Source organism: Hyperolius riggenbachi, chromosome 1 (genome assembly GCF_040937935.1).
Source record: "Hyperolius riggenbachi isolate aHypRig1 chromosome 1, aHypRig1.pri, whole genome shotgun sequence".
Taxonomy (NCBI): domain Eukaryota; kingdom Metazoa; phylum Chordata; class Amphibia; order Anura; family Hyperoliidae; genus Hyperolius; species Hyperolius riggenbachi.
The window spans coordinates 261,867,877-261,883,077 of record NC_090646.1 but is presented as its reverse complement, the minus strand read 5'-3'; the positions used below and the strand labels follow the sequence as shown (position 1 = coordinate 261,883,077).

Below are 15,201 nucleotides of genomic sequence, written 5' to 3'. Positions count from 1 at the left end.
ATACCGTGAGCATCCAAAGGTGTTTTTGTAAGTTAACACGCCTCAGTTGGAAGGTTGAAGTTTTTTTTTTACAAAGAAAAACTACTACTGAGTGTGACCCTGGAAAAACTGATCAGAGACGGTCTTCTCCCTGCAAGCTCTAACTGGGTGCAAATGATTGCAACCCACGTATGTGAATGTATCTACTGGTATATATTTATACATTACGGAGTCATCCAGCGATACTGCACCATTGCGCACCTGATTTTTTTTTGGGGGGGGGGGGGGGGGTTGGAGGATCCTGGAATTCTATCCACTACTAGGATTCATCATCTCTTAACATCTGAGTATTTTCTAGCTCCAGGTGCCTTAAAAGAAACCTGAAGCGATATGTGGAGGTTTCCATATTTATTTCCTTTAAATCAATACCAGTTGCCTGGCAGCCCAGCTGATCTATTTGGCTGCAGTAGAGTCTGAATCCCACCTGAAACAAGCATGCAGCTAATCTTGTCAGGTCTTACAATGTCAGAAACACCTGATCTGCATGCTTGTTCAGGGTCTATATGGTTAAAAGTATTAGATTCCAAGGATCAGCAGGATAGCCAGGCAACTGGTATTGCTTAAAGAGTAACTGTCGGGCATAAAATCAAAAATCAATTCTTTATTTGTATCTGGTAAATAATAATAAGGATGCTAATTGGGCAATCCAAAAGTTAAAATCACTATTACTTTTCGATAAATTATCATTCCCCAGTTTACATGACTCTTATTTGGTACACAGAAAATTTGGTGCACAAAAGAAGTTGCAGGGCATGCTGGGTTGTCCTTTTTTTTATTGGCTGAAGCCTCTTTCCCTCCTGTTTCCCCTCCCACACCGCTGTTCCTCTCTGATTGGCCAAAATTTCTCAGGCTGAAACAATGCACTTTCTATAGTGAAGCGCGGGCAAATCGGGCAAAGGAGACTAAGGGCGGATATTACATCACGACTGGCTTCAAAATAACCACAGTAAATATGGAAACTGTCTAGGATAGGATTCTCTACTTTGCCTTTAGGGCTCTTTCACACTAGAGGCTGCGGTAGAAAAGGCTGAAACTCTGCCTTTTGCTTAATATCAATACACAGAGTTTTCAAAGCGTTTTACAGCTCATATGAAAACGTCGTCTTTTTTTTTTTTTTTTCCTTTCAAAATAAGTCAAGTCAGCTGTAAAACGCTTTGAAAACGCTGTAGTTGACGTTTCCATTGACTATCATTGAAACTCGGAAAGCCAACTTTGGCTGTTAAAGAACAAGCGACACCCATGGTAACCTAGAAATAAAAAACACATATATAAGTAGATAAATACTACTTCTACTTACATAACAGATGTATTGTGCTATCCACTTAATGATTCCTGTGAATTTTACAAAGGAAAAGCAGAAAATCCTAGTCTAGACAGTGGCTATCTTGCCAAGCTAATGCTGACATCATATCCTCCCTGACTCTTGTTTTCCCCCCTCCCTTCTCTTGCTCATTGTGTATTCATTAGCTGCCCTCCTCCCAGAGTCTTTTTTTTTTTTTTATTCACACATCTGATCACTTAGTCACCTCACCCTTGCTTGTAAACAGAAGTGATCAGCTAGGCAGGGAAATAAATGGAAGAGGAGGAATATATTATAGATAAAAAGAACTCCCAGCATTCAAAAGAATTCCCAGCATTCAACTCTTTGGCACTAGGGCCAGTGCTCCTAAAGTATGTGATAACTCCAAACCATAACAGCAGAAAAAGTTTTGAATGCAGGATTAGCATCTTTATCACTTTATACACTCAGACCAGTTGCTGTTGAAATTTGATTTTTATGGTGACAATACCACTTTAACAGCTTTGAAAAAGCTCCGGGGAGCTTTAAAACGCAACGCCCAAAAAAGGTGCTTTAGGTGTGAAAGGTAAAACGAAAGTCTATGGGCTTTTATTTTACCTTGGAAAACGCCAACTATGGTCTTGGCTGTAAAACGCAGAAACTAGCCTCTGGTGTGAAAGAGGCCTTATAAAATTCACAGGAATCGTAACGTGTACAGTGCAATACATATGTTATGTAACTAGAGCAATTATCTATCTACTTATATATTTGTTTTTTCCTGAGATAATATGGCTGACGGCTCCTCTTTAACCTGCTGAGCGGTCTGGACGAGCTCAGCTCGTCCAGTACCGCCGGAGCCTGCCGCTCAGGCCCTGCTGGGCCGATTTGGCTCAAATAAAAAGCAGCACACGCAGCCGGCACTTTGCCAGCCGCGTGTGCTGCCTGATCGCCGCTGCAGTGCGGCGATCCGCCGCATGCAGCAGCGAAAGAGGGTCCCCCCAGCCGCCTGAGCCCAGCGTAGCCGGAACAAAAAGTTCCGGCCAGCGCTAAGGGCTGGATCGGAGGCGGCCGACGTCAGGACGTCGGCTGACGCCCATGACGTCACTCCGCTCGTCGCCATGGCTCATTGCGGCCTTCCTTGTTACTTTTGAGGCGATCGAAAGTGCGCATCCGGAGCGCCCTCTAGTGGGCTTTCATGCAGCCAACTTGAAATAGTTTTTTTTTAATTTAAAAAAAACCCTCCCGCAGCCACCCTGGCGATTTTATCAGAACGCCAGGGTGGTTAAAAGGAAATAAATATGGCAGCTTCCATGTACCTATCACTTTAGGTTCCCTTTAAATTTACTTCACATTCCCAAACCTAGCACTACAGTTTCCTCAAAGTTTCGACCTGTTCAAGGGACACATCAGTACTTAGAAATACAGGCAACAACAGTTTTAGGCCTAGTTCACAGTGATCAGTTGCATTGTAGAATGATAATGCATGTCAGCTTACTGCCCATACAATTTTATGGACCTGTTCACAGTACTGCGTTGTAACTGACCGCATTATTCTAACTCACTGCCTGCAGGCTTTGTATTCGTGTATGCCCAGTCTCCATTGCAGGTAACACTCATTTTAACGCATGCGCTATACAACTGACCACTGTGAAACTAGCCTAACTTGAGAAACATGAATTTATGTTGGGTAACATAGGTATCCTGAGTGATTTTTAACACAAAAAAGTGGATGTGTTTGACTTTGTAATATTAAACTACTGAAGTGAAAAAAAACCCACTTTTTTAATGTTGACAAAATGCTCTTCTTGATTTGTAGGGAATTGTTTGTAACTTTCAACAGATTTGAGATGAAGTGTTAATCTTTGCAGTTTCACTGTTTAACTTTACAAAACAATTTTAACTTTCAAGAGTGGCCCCTTATTTTTTATAAGTAAAAGAAAAAAGCTTGTCAATAATGTAAATGTTGCTTTTAATTGTACTCCTAGCATAGATAACACAAGACAGCAGCTGCCCTTTTTATGTAGTCATATGCACTTCAGCAGTCTCTGATGCTTGCTGCTTCCTTCACTATATAATGCATGGTTGTTCACTCCAGTCCACTACAAGGTAAATTAACAAGTTATTTTTAGTTATTTTTATTTAGAGTGCACTTGTAGGGAAAAAAGTGTCCCCTTATGGTTAATTACCTCAGGAAGGGTAAGCCTCTGGATCCTCCAGGGGCTTCCCACGTTCTCTACCGGATCATTCTAGTGCTGGAACCGCCCAAAACCCTTGTCCGACAGCTTGAGCATGCACATTAGCCCGGACCCACTCAGGCTCCAACGGAAATATCCAAGCCTGACCTAAGTGTGTGGGGCCACGTATCAGGGGTCTTATCACTGGTTCGGCCTGGCTGAGGAGGATGGAAGAAGCCTCTTAGGGATCCGGCGGGAAGGCAAGTATGCAAAAGGATCGCTAGGCAAGTATGCAAAATAGGCTGCAGCAAACCTCATAGGTTTTCTTTAAGTAAAACTATTCTCAGCTTATGCACTGTTGGTCTATAGTGAATTTCTTTAGCCTCAACAGTGTTTTGTGAATCAGAATAGACAGCGTCTAGGGCAGGACTTTGATTATGTAATGTGCGGTAAAATGTTCCAGCGAGATATTGTAAGAGCAGCAGAAACTTTGGCACAGTTTCAGTCTATCATGGTGAATACATGTATATTTCTGTATAGCTCTATTACTTTAACATAAACTCTTTCCTAGCGGACCACATTGCATAGTCAAAGCTGAGAATAACTGGCTATGTGAAAACAAAGGCAACTGCTGCTGTGCATAAGGGCAGATTCACAAGGCTAACTTGTGGGAAACCTTTTGGGCAGTTGAATATCTTGATTTTTCAATTGATTTTTGATCAGTCAGAAATGTCAAGAAAAAGTATGCACTTGTGCAGTGGCTCTTCTGAGTGATTTTTTTTTTTTTTTTCTAAGCAAATTTCTTAAGGATATTTGAAACACTTCCACTACCATCAATGTTTTTAGGTTACCTGTAAAATCATAGTGGTTCTTTAATTGCAAGCTGATGTATGACTTTGGTTGATGGCCGTCCTGCAACCATGCTAGGCCACCACTTTATTTCTTGCATCTGCCACAAATCTGCAGCTATGCACAATGCTGGTACAGTTTTTAAGGTCAAAACTTTGTACTTATGACATTGTAGTCATCGGCAATGATTTTCTGAATGCAGACCAAGTCAGTTTTGATTTCCGGACGTGCAAGTGATTAGATCAACATTTACTGAATACTTTTTTTCCCCCTTAGTTCTGTACAGCACTATATTTAACCTTGTGTAGCCAGACTAAGTTTAGACCTTTTATTCAACAGCAGTGAGCGGAAGAACATCTGCAATCCCAAACACTCCTACCCACAGCATTGCAACTTCCATTTCCCAACCTCAGACGCCAACTCCAAGCCCCATCATATCGCCTTCAGCCATGCTACCTATATACCCCTCCATAGATATTGATGCACAGGTAAGATCAAAATAAATCACATGGCTGATTGACAAAATAACATTAAGTGTTTGCATGCTTTTCAAATACAGTATTACTTAACTATTGAGGTAAACACCATTTTGTTTATCAAAGCACTTTTCTTATATAGAGTTTAAAGCTATCTATACGTACAACTACATGTTACAGGCAAAGTTAATACAAATAATGCATGCAGTGTAAATGAATAAAGTGTTCAAAAAAAACTAGTTAAGGGGCTTCTGTAGGCTGTACGTAAGCAGACTGTTTTGCATGGGGAGAAAGGACTAGACCAAAAGGCATCAGTATCGGGGTAAAATGTCATGAGTAAGGTTACAGGTGAAACTCGAAAAATTAGAATGTGCAAAAGTCCATTTATTTCAGTAATTCAACTTAAAAGGTGAAACTAATATATGAAATAGTAACCCTTTGCAGGGTTTTTGTATTAATTAGCGGATTCGAGTGACACTTTGAGCCTAGATTATTGAACATTTTTACTGTATTCTAATGGTCTGAGATTTTGGTGTTTTCATAAGCTATAAACTATAATCCTCAATTATAACAAAGGCTTGAAATATCTTGCGTTACATGTAAGGAGTCTATTTCATATATTAGTTTCACCTTTTAAGCTGAATTACTGAAGTAAATGGACTTTTGCATGATGATCAAATTTTCCAAGTTTCACCTGTATAGGAGTCCCTCAAGAGCTGTGTTTTATATTGCATTTAAACCGCTTGAGGGCTGACAAGTGCTGAATGTCTTTAGTGCCGGTGTTCCAGAAGAGAGGAAATGCTCATAAGAAGTCCTTGAGTAGACAAGTGAAACAGATTTTGATTGGGTATTAAGTTGTTTCTAGAAAGTATTGCAGCAATGTATAGTAGGCCCTTGTTAGAGTAGTTTATTAGTAAGGGTCAGATGCTCCAACTGCTGATTCTTTGAATGTGACAAGTAGATCACTTGAAACGACAGGGAAGTTTTAGGAGCAAAAACAGGGATGAAGGAATCAACCAGCAAAGTTCAGAATAGATGTAACACATAGAAGGGGGGGGGGGGGGGGTATTCAGTAGCCAAGTTGTCATATAAGTGCATGGGCTAGCATTCCATTGGTGTCCTGTGCAAGGAAAGGACATATATGGATTGATTAGCGTTAATGACATGTTTGAAATGGCAGAATAAAGTGCTGCTCCTTAGCAATGAATATGAAGACATTAAAGAAAATGCAGGCTTACAGAAAGCAATTCAAGTGGTTAAATTTAAAGTGTACCAGAGATGTTAAAGTGGATCCGAGAAGAAAACTAACTATGACAAGAAACTTGTCTATATATGTTATCAGGGTCGGACTGGGACACTGGGGGCCCACCAAAGAAATTTCAACCTGGGGCCCACACATCCCATGGTTGCAGTGAAAAAAGGGCGTGACTATGCACCAGAAGGTGGGCGTGGTCATAATGTATTATGGACAGGGCCAAATGTACATGGTCTTAACAGCTTTGTAATTCAGAGACACTGCTGCCCAGCAAAACTTTCCATAGAGTCCCCTCCTTCAATATAAAGTAATGTCCTACTTTGCAGAGGTTGCGACCGCATCAGGGCCCTTGGGCCAAAGGGGCCCCGAAGGGCCCTCCCTCAATTACACTATTAGCTCTCTATTGGTCCTGCGCTCATAATAATCACTTCTATAGATACTTTGAACAGTGGTAATCATTAACAAGCTATTTCCCATCCCCTTCTTGCACCTCTGACACTGAAGTTGCCATTGGCAGGTTTTGGTGCGGCGTATCAATTGTAAAATTTGCATCGAGGCCTACAGCTCCTTAGCTACGCCACTGCTCTCAACATGAGTGATTACAGCACTGAGAAGAGAATTTTTGTGCTGCAGGCAGCAATTGGAGCTCTGTCAGACAAGGAGGGGGGCACCAGAAACCTGGAGGCGGGGCCCACCGAGGGAAAAAAACTGTACTACTGTGGCCCAGTCCGACCCTGTATGTTAAAGTTTAGATAGTTTACACAGCAAATCTAGCTGCAAACAGCTTCAACAGTTTGTTTATTCCTGTGGTACAATGACAGCGGCCATGTTTTGTTTGTCACATTACACACAGGCAAGCTGCAACTGCATCTCCAGCCCTCAGCTCACTCCTCTCTCCTGCTCCCCTCTGCCTCTGAAATCTCTGGCTAGTAACCTCCTCCTCCTCCTGCCCATGGAGTGCCAAGGCACTTTGAGCTGTGGGCGAGGCGTGTTTAGTTTATAGGGAATTAGAGTATTAAAACAAAACAAAAAAAGTATTTAGCTTGAGGAATGCTCCATAAACTATATGTAAGAAACACAAGTATGCAAAGAGTAAAAGTTTATCTCAGATACACTTTAAGTTGTAAAGATTTGATACTTACCCGGGGCTTCCTCCAGCCTGGGCTGAATAAGACTTTGTATGACTGCCTCATTTGCATTGGTAACCTAACAGGGTGTTTTTAACTCTTTCAATGCTAAAAGGCACATAACAAAAGTAGGACTAGTGCACAATATTCCCATGTTTATCTTCTGTCACATTTCAGGTGACCCAGGTTTGGCCACCTTGTATATACACTCACCTAAAATTATCAGGAACACTTGTTCAATTTCTCATTAATGCAATTATCTAATCAACCAATCACATGGCAGTTGCTTCAATGCATTTAGTGGTGTGGTCCTGGTCAAGACAATCTCCTGAACTCCAAACTGAATGTCAGAATGGGAAAGCAAGTTGATTTAAGCAATTTTGAGCGTGGCATGGTTGTTGGTGCCAGACAGGCCGGTCTAAGTATTTCACAATCTGCTCAGTTACTGGGATATTCACGCACAACCATTTCTATGGTTTACAAAGAATGGTGTGAAAAGGGAACAACATCTGGTATGCGGCAGTCCTGTGGGGCAAAAATGCCTTGTTGATGCTAGTGGTCAGAGGAGAATGGACCGACAGATTCAAGCTTATAGAAGAGCAACGTTGACTGAAATAACCACTCGTTACAACCGAGATATGCAGCAAAGCATTCATTTGTGAAGCCACATCACGCACAACCTTGAGGCGGATGGGCTACAACAGCAGAAGACCCCACCGGGTACCACTCCTCTCCATTACAAATAGGAAAAAGAGTCTACAATTTTCACAAGCTCAATAAAATTGCCTGGTCTGATGAGTCTCGATAGTCAGAATTTGGCGTAAACAGAATGAGAACATGGATCCATCATGCCTTATTACCACTATGCAGGCTGGTGGTGTAATGGTGTGGGGGATGCCAATTGGGCATTGTTTAAATACCACGGGCTACCTGAGCATTGTTTTTGACCATGTCCATCCCTTCATGACCACCATGTACCCATCTGATGGCTACTTCCAGCAGGATAATGCGCCATGTCACAAAGCTCGAATCATTTCAAATTGGTTTCTTGAACATGACAATGAGTTCACTGTACTAAAATGACCCCCACAGTCACCAGATCTCAACCCAATAGAGCATCTTTGGGATGTGATGGAACGGGAGCTTCATTCCCTGGATGTGCATCCCACAAATCTCCATCTGCAAGATGCTATCCTATCCATATGGGCCAACATTTCTAAAGAATGCTTTCAGCACCTTGTTGAGTCAATGCCACATAGAATTAAGGCAGTTCTGAAGGCGAAAGTGGGTCAAACACCGTTTTAGTATGGTGTTCATAATAATCCTTTAAGTGAGTGTATTTATGTTAAGTTTAAGCCTATTCCTACCTATCCTGCACTGTTCCAACACCACTGAAATGCAATAGGCATATTGTCTAGTGCAGGGGTCTCAAACTCAATTTACCTGGGGGGCCGCAGGAGGCAAAGTCAGGATGAGGCTGGGCCGCATAAGGAATTTCACAATCGCGGCACATCGCCACCTCTGCCCACCCCTCACTCTTCCTTCACAGAGAGGGGCGGGGAGAGGCGGCGATCCGTGCGGCGATTGACGTCAGGAGGGGCAGAGCTGAAGCTGAAAGCTCTTCCCCTTCCAGGAAATGCCGGCGGATTGCCCGCCGGGCAATTTGGGGGCTCTGCAGCCCTCGTTTAGCGGCGGGGATGCGCGGATTACTTGGGAGCACTGGAGCGAACTATAAGGAAGCTTTTGCCGGTGAGGGCCACAAAATATTGTATCGAGGGCCGCAAATGGCCCGCGGGCCGCAAGTTTGAGACCCCTGGTCTAGTGCAATAATGGCCAACATCTTCAAAACGGACAGATTTATCAAAGCCAGTTCAAAGTAATTTGGAGCAATTTGGGATATAAAAGGGGGTAGCTGTTCGGAGGAATCAATCAGAATTCTTGATTGGAAGAATATTTAAAGACAACTCTGCTCAAAACTGAGCGGCTAACGCACCATCCCAAAATGATCAAGATTGTTGGTGCCACATATCCAACAGGCATGTGGGTTAAGCCCCCTCTGCTGGTGTCGAGGCAGATCTCCTAGAGGGTGCCTATGTTAACTGTTGATTCATCACACATTCTGGTTATAATACAAAGAATAAACAGCCTAAGGTCAGACTTACTTGAGGTTGCTCCGTAGGACAGTGTGCCCCTAACCGCGCAGAGTGCAGTCTGACATCAGGGGGAGACAATCAGCAGGTTCCTCATGTCTCATCAATATTTAAAGACACCTCGGCTCAAAACTCGCAGATAGCCAGCGACTAACACACAACAGAGCTGTCGAGGGGATCAGGGGCTGCTATATACACGCTGGATTCTCGGCAGTGGCTGTCGTTATCTGATGCTTCGGCTGATGTTCATCTGGCATTTGTACGGGGCTTTAGGCTTCATAGTCTCAGTAGCACTTACACTGTAGAGACATTGCAAGCTCCGTCAGGTTTAGTGATGGTCAAGTAGATGCAAATAATTTTGAGTTGATGCAAATTATGGACAATTTTATGCAAATTTATGCAGCTTGAAAATCAATCAAATTTTACCTCAGCAGGATTTGATTGGTTAATTTTCAAGCTGCATACATTTGCATAGAAATGTACATACATTTGCATCAACTTGAAGCTATTTGCATCTACTTGACCATCACTAGTCAGGTTACAGAACACTTGTGTAATTAAACTCTACTGGAAAGGTTATTCCCTGAGTGCCACATACTAGTTCCAGGGCATTGACATGGTGAATAGATATATCTTCTTCTGTGCCATGGAGCTATAATGCAGCAGTAAAACAGGGAAGGGGTGTTTTGAGACTCCTCACACCAATATATTTTGCTTTGTGACCAGTTCAGTGTCTTATAACTGCTTGTACTTCATGACAGACTGAGAGTAATCATGACACCGCTCTAACGCTTGCCTGTGCTGGTGGACACGAGGAGCTTGTACAAACTCTTTTGGAGAGAAGCGCGAACATTGAGCACAGAGACAAAAAAGGTATGCGTTACCACAGATGTTTTTTTTTTTTTTAAACAATAAACATGGTGCTTTGTTTAACCACTAATTTATATTGAATTGAGCTACGTTATGAAAGTACTGTTAAATCTTACTGAAATGCCAGCGGAAAATTAGTATGCATGATCCAGAGAAATAAAATCTACGAGAACAGAGAGCCAGTCTCATGTAGTATGTATAATATGAGAATTGGTCATTAAAAATTGTATGCTTGCAAGTAAGAAGCTGCTACAACCTAGCCAACAAGCATGTCCTTACTCGGATCTGAGCAATTCAGGCGCTCCAAAATAATTAAGTCAAATTGTGCCTCTTCCACCTCCAGAGATCCCACAAAGATGTATAGTATTCCTAGTGTGCAGTTCAGTGCACAGGTAAAATCAGAAAAGGGGTTTCTCAGTGGAAAGTTCACAAGGCAGTCTTTATTCAAGTATAGATGTACACGACTGGCATTACACACGTCCCACGTCATCAGGCGTGAGGCCGAAACTAGTCGGGATGAGAGCGGGCATTTGCTGCAACCTGACCACAAGTATTTGTACACTATAGCAGAAGGATTTATGGTCTGGCACTCATTTGCTTGAACCTGGGGGTTAGAAGGTCTTGCTCAGAGGGCGCTTTGTCACATACAGTAAAACTTATCTTCACCTTAACAATGTTTAAACAACTTCTACAAGGCTAGCAGGAGGAACTTGGAGATGTGCAGCAGGTAGCGTTAGTGCAGGGCACCACAAACAAACTTGGCACATGTGAAAGGAGGAGACCGTGCACCTGTCTCTTAAACAGTTCCATAAATTTATTCCATTCTTCAGCCAAAAGTAAACAGTAAACAGTGCTGACATATGCAAAAGTGTCGTCAAACCTGTATGCTGGAAGTTGTTGCGGTGAAGGAGGGAGGGGTGACCAGGGGAGGATTGGACGGCACTACAGCCGTTTCACGCCGCTCGGGCACTTGCTCACATGCATGTGAGCAAGCGCCCGAGCGGCGTGAAACGGCTGTAGTGCCGTCCAATCCTCCCCTGGTCACCCCTCCCTCCTTCACCGCAACAACTTCCAGCATACAGGTTTGACGACAATTTTGCATATGTCAGCACTGTTTACTGTTTACTTTTGGCTGAAGAATGGAATACATTTATGGAACTGTTTAAGAGACAGGTGCACGGTCTCCTCCTTTCACACATGCCACAAGTATTTGTGCTGAGTACCACAAAGAGTGGGAAGTGTGTGTGATGCCAAAAGGGTCTCTGCTGGAGTAGGACCCTCCTGAATGTGAGTGTTTTTACTGCATTCGTGTACATCTATACTTTAATTAAAAAACTGCCTTGTGAACTTTCCACTGAGACCCCTTTTCTGATTTTTCCTGTGCACTGAGCTGCACACTAGGAAAACTATACATCTTTGTGGGATCTCTGGAGGTGGAAGAGGCATATGGTGACAAGTTGCTGAGGATCAGATAGCGCTGCTGAGTACCTTGCTATATTGCTTATGGTGACCTGGATACACTGCAGTGGCTGCTGTGTGACCAGCGGATGTTTGACAAAGCTGATATTTTGGGGCGCCTCTCACATATACATGCAAATTGCCCAGCCTTCCTCCAAAGGTACAGTAGGTACTACCCACCATTTTGATAATAGAAGGTACTAAAAGAAAATATTTTAACAGTTAAAAATAGGTAAGTGGTGGATTTTCCTTCAAAATGACACCAGACCTTTTAAGGTATTTTTTTTGAGACACTTAGTTCAGGCAATGTGTTTCACAGGTATTCCCAATATGAAAAGTGCCTGTAAGGAGTATGTATTGTGACAGTGCCTCTGTCACTTCCTCCTTGAAACAGATTTTAAATATTTTGTTTGCTTTTGGTGCCTCTGACTATGATGGCTATGAAATTTGGAGGGGTATTTACTGCCTTGTGGGACTGGCAGCAGAATGAGCCTGTGGTGAGGACACTGTGCGGTTACTAGTGGTACATCAATAGCTACAGGACTAGCGGGGGGAGGGGAGTATCACACTAGCAACAGGAACCCAATGGCCTCAATTCTAGTAGCTATGTGAGGTAAATATTTTTTCATATGTAAAATACCTCATGAGGTATTTTCCTCTTCTTTTAGCAATTCTGTAACATTTTTCCCCATATCCGAACATGAGGTAAACCATGAGATAAATGCATAAAGTGAGGTAAAACATGAGGTATTTCAGCGGTAAGCATGCAGTAAATAAATAATAGTAGTCTTTAATTGTTTTCCATAAGTTAGGATAGTCTTTGGAAGATGTTTTTTGAGGGGGAAGGTGCATTTGATTATATAGCAACCTATGAAAAGTATATTTATAGGCATCCCTTATAAAAAAAAATATCCAGTTAATATTTGGAGTTTTATTTCTACCATTCTTCTCTATTACACAGCCTGAATAGGAATGACACTAAAACAGCAATAGGAACTCCACTATAAACTGCAAAATGCATACTAACTGACTTTACCTCCAGGTACACGCAGGTCCTAAACTGATTGGTAAATTACGTGCTAACATGCCCCCTAATTTCCATGAAAATAGCTATTATCTGTAAAATTAATGCAAATTACCTCATGATTTACCTCATGAGGTAAAACATGACTAAAACCTACCAGAATTGCTAAATATCATTACCTCATAAGGTAAATTACCTCACATGAGGTAATTTGTTTGATAAACCTACCAGAATTGAAGTCAATGTGTTAAGAGCCGTGATGATGCCCCTTGTTAATATTTGAATCAACCCATGTTACAGTTCTCTCAGGTAAAAATGTAAAAACAGCTGGGGACTGGAATGGTGGTGGATATGTTAGTGCGGATGCTGCTAGTAATGGTAAACTACATGTAAGCTGTATTCCTATGGTTTTCAGATTAAATTAAAATTGGGGAGTAAAGTCATATATTTTATTTATTGGCCAGACTGTAACCTGGGGGCAATTTTCTATTCCTATTAGTTCAGTGAATGCGACCTGTTTATCATGGGACAACTAATTTGTTTTCTAGGTTTTACACCGCTGATCTTGGCAGCAACTGCAGGTCACGTGGGCGTGGTTGAAATTTTGTTGGACAATGGTGCTGACATTGAAGCTCAGTCTGAGAGGACCAAAGACACACCATTATCACTGGCCTGTTCTGGTGGCAGGCAAGAGGTAATTACTACATTATTTGGCCTGTGGAACCTAAAGTAGCGATACACAGAATTACAGAAATAAACTGAACATGCCTCAAACATAGGCTCAAAAATTGTTTTACAGTACTTGTGTAAAGCTGGAATGCCTAATGCAGTCCCCTCCCCCTACATATTATTCAAAATCGAGCAAGTTTGTCACCTTTGGGAGCAACAAAAGTCATGCAGTGGCAGTATGTAAGTGGGTACCGTTTCAGCACATAGTGAAGAAAAGGCCCTAAAAAAAAAAAAGTAGGCCCCTAATTATGCTACAAGAAAGGTTTATTAACAATGTTTACTAACAATGTTTACTATAATGCTTTAGTGACCAGCAGGGGCTCAGCTCACATTGTCCTGGCAAGACTCAAAAAGGCAGGTCCCTTAAGGTGCATACACACATCAGACTATAGTCTTTGGAAAATGAAAGATCACAGACCAATCTTACCACCCTTCATGTAGTATGAGAGCCATACCTACAGGCCTGGAACCCACTGAAATCAGCAAACGCAAAACGCAACCGCTAGCATTTTGTCTGAGCGGTTTGCTAGCGGATTCATGCGCGTTTTTGGTCGTGTTTTGCAACATTGTATTTTTTTGCCCAGCGGGTGCGTAGCGTTTTGCGTTTTTATCCTGATTGGTCCTGTGAATTATTTTTAATTTTGTTAGTGTGCTGAACCGCAAAACGCTAGCAAAACCGCTCAGTTTAGGTTTTGCTGAGCGTTTCTGCTAGCGTTTCAATACTTTACATTGAAGCGCTAACGCTCCCAAAATGCTGCAGGTCCTGCGTTTGCGTTTCTGGGAAACGCAAACGCTCCTGTGGTAGTTGCCCCATCCATTAACATTAGCCCAGCGTTTTGGCAAACTGCTAGCGTATCGCAGTGCTGCCAAAAGCGCTCCTGTGGGTTCCAGCCCTCAAAGTCTATTCTATGGAGCTGAACTCCCCATCAGACAGAAATCTTTGCAAGATGCTGCACACAAACATGCTGCACACAAAAGATCTGTAGCTGCAAAAGATCTGTTCCTGCCAAAAATCCATTCCTGCAAATTGCAATGATAGTCTATGATATCTGCTGATCATCATACACACGATTTAACTGACATTCATCTGCAGATCAGATCCACCAGGATGGATTTTCAGATCTGCGGATGGTTGCTTGATCTGCAGATGAATGTCAGTTAAATCATGTGTGTATGATGATCTGCAGATCTCATAGACTATCATTGCAATTTGCAGGAATGGATTTTTGGCAGGAACAGATATTTTGCAGCTACAGATCTTTTGTGTGCAGCATCTTGCAAAAATTTCTGTCTGATGGGGAGTTCAGCTTCATAGAATAGACTTTGAAGGTATGGCTCTCATACTACATCAAGGGTGGTAAGATTGGTCTGTGATCTTTCATTTTCCAAAGAATATAGTCTGATGTGTGTATGAGCCTTTAGTGTGGATGCGGTACCCAGCCTAAACTCATGACTGCCAGTTCTAATAACCAGTTTAGTAAGTGAATATAAACAGCCTTTAGAAAAAAAGTAAATAATGTACTTTTGTCACGAGTCAATTGTGTATGCTGGTGCACTTTATCCAGCTTCCTGACCTCTGTATATTTAACTGGGATGTGGTTCAATCAGGAGTGACAACTGACTTAGAGGCCAAGTTACTTTTCCTATTACAATGGGATATAGAGATGGTCAGAGATACTAATAATTCCAACTTGCAGGCAGATTTCATGCCAATTTTTGGCATGTTTAAAAAGTGCTAGGCAAAGGCACTTCCTGACCATTTTCATTGGTT

At 42.2% G+C, this 15,201-nt stretch overlaps 1 protein-coding gene across 5 annotated transcripts in view; it reads left to right on the top strand.

The window, feature by feature from the left end:
• Positions 1 to 15,201, top strand: part of ANKRD17 (ankyrin repeat domain 17) — a 233,656-nt gene that overhangs the window by 160,773 nt on the left and 57,682 nt on the right. For 4 of the 5 annotated variants that reach the window (XM_068233424.1, XM_068233427.1, XM_068233414.1 and 1 more), the window contains exons 16-18: positions 4,681 to 4,829; positions 10,111 to 10,222; positions 13,250 to 13,395. In XM_068233424.1, the coding sequence (XP_068089525.1) occupies positions 4,681 to 4,829; positions 10,111 to 10,222; positions 13,250 to 13,395 (407 nt within the window). The remainder of the gene's footprint in view (positions 1 to 4,680; positions 4,830 to 10,110; positions 10,223 to 13,249; positions 13,396 to 15,201) is intronic. The other variant, XM_068233418.1, reaches the window with a different exon arrangement.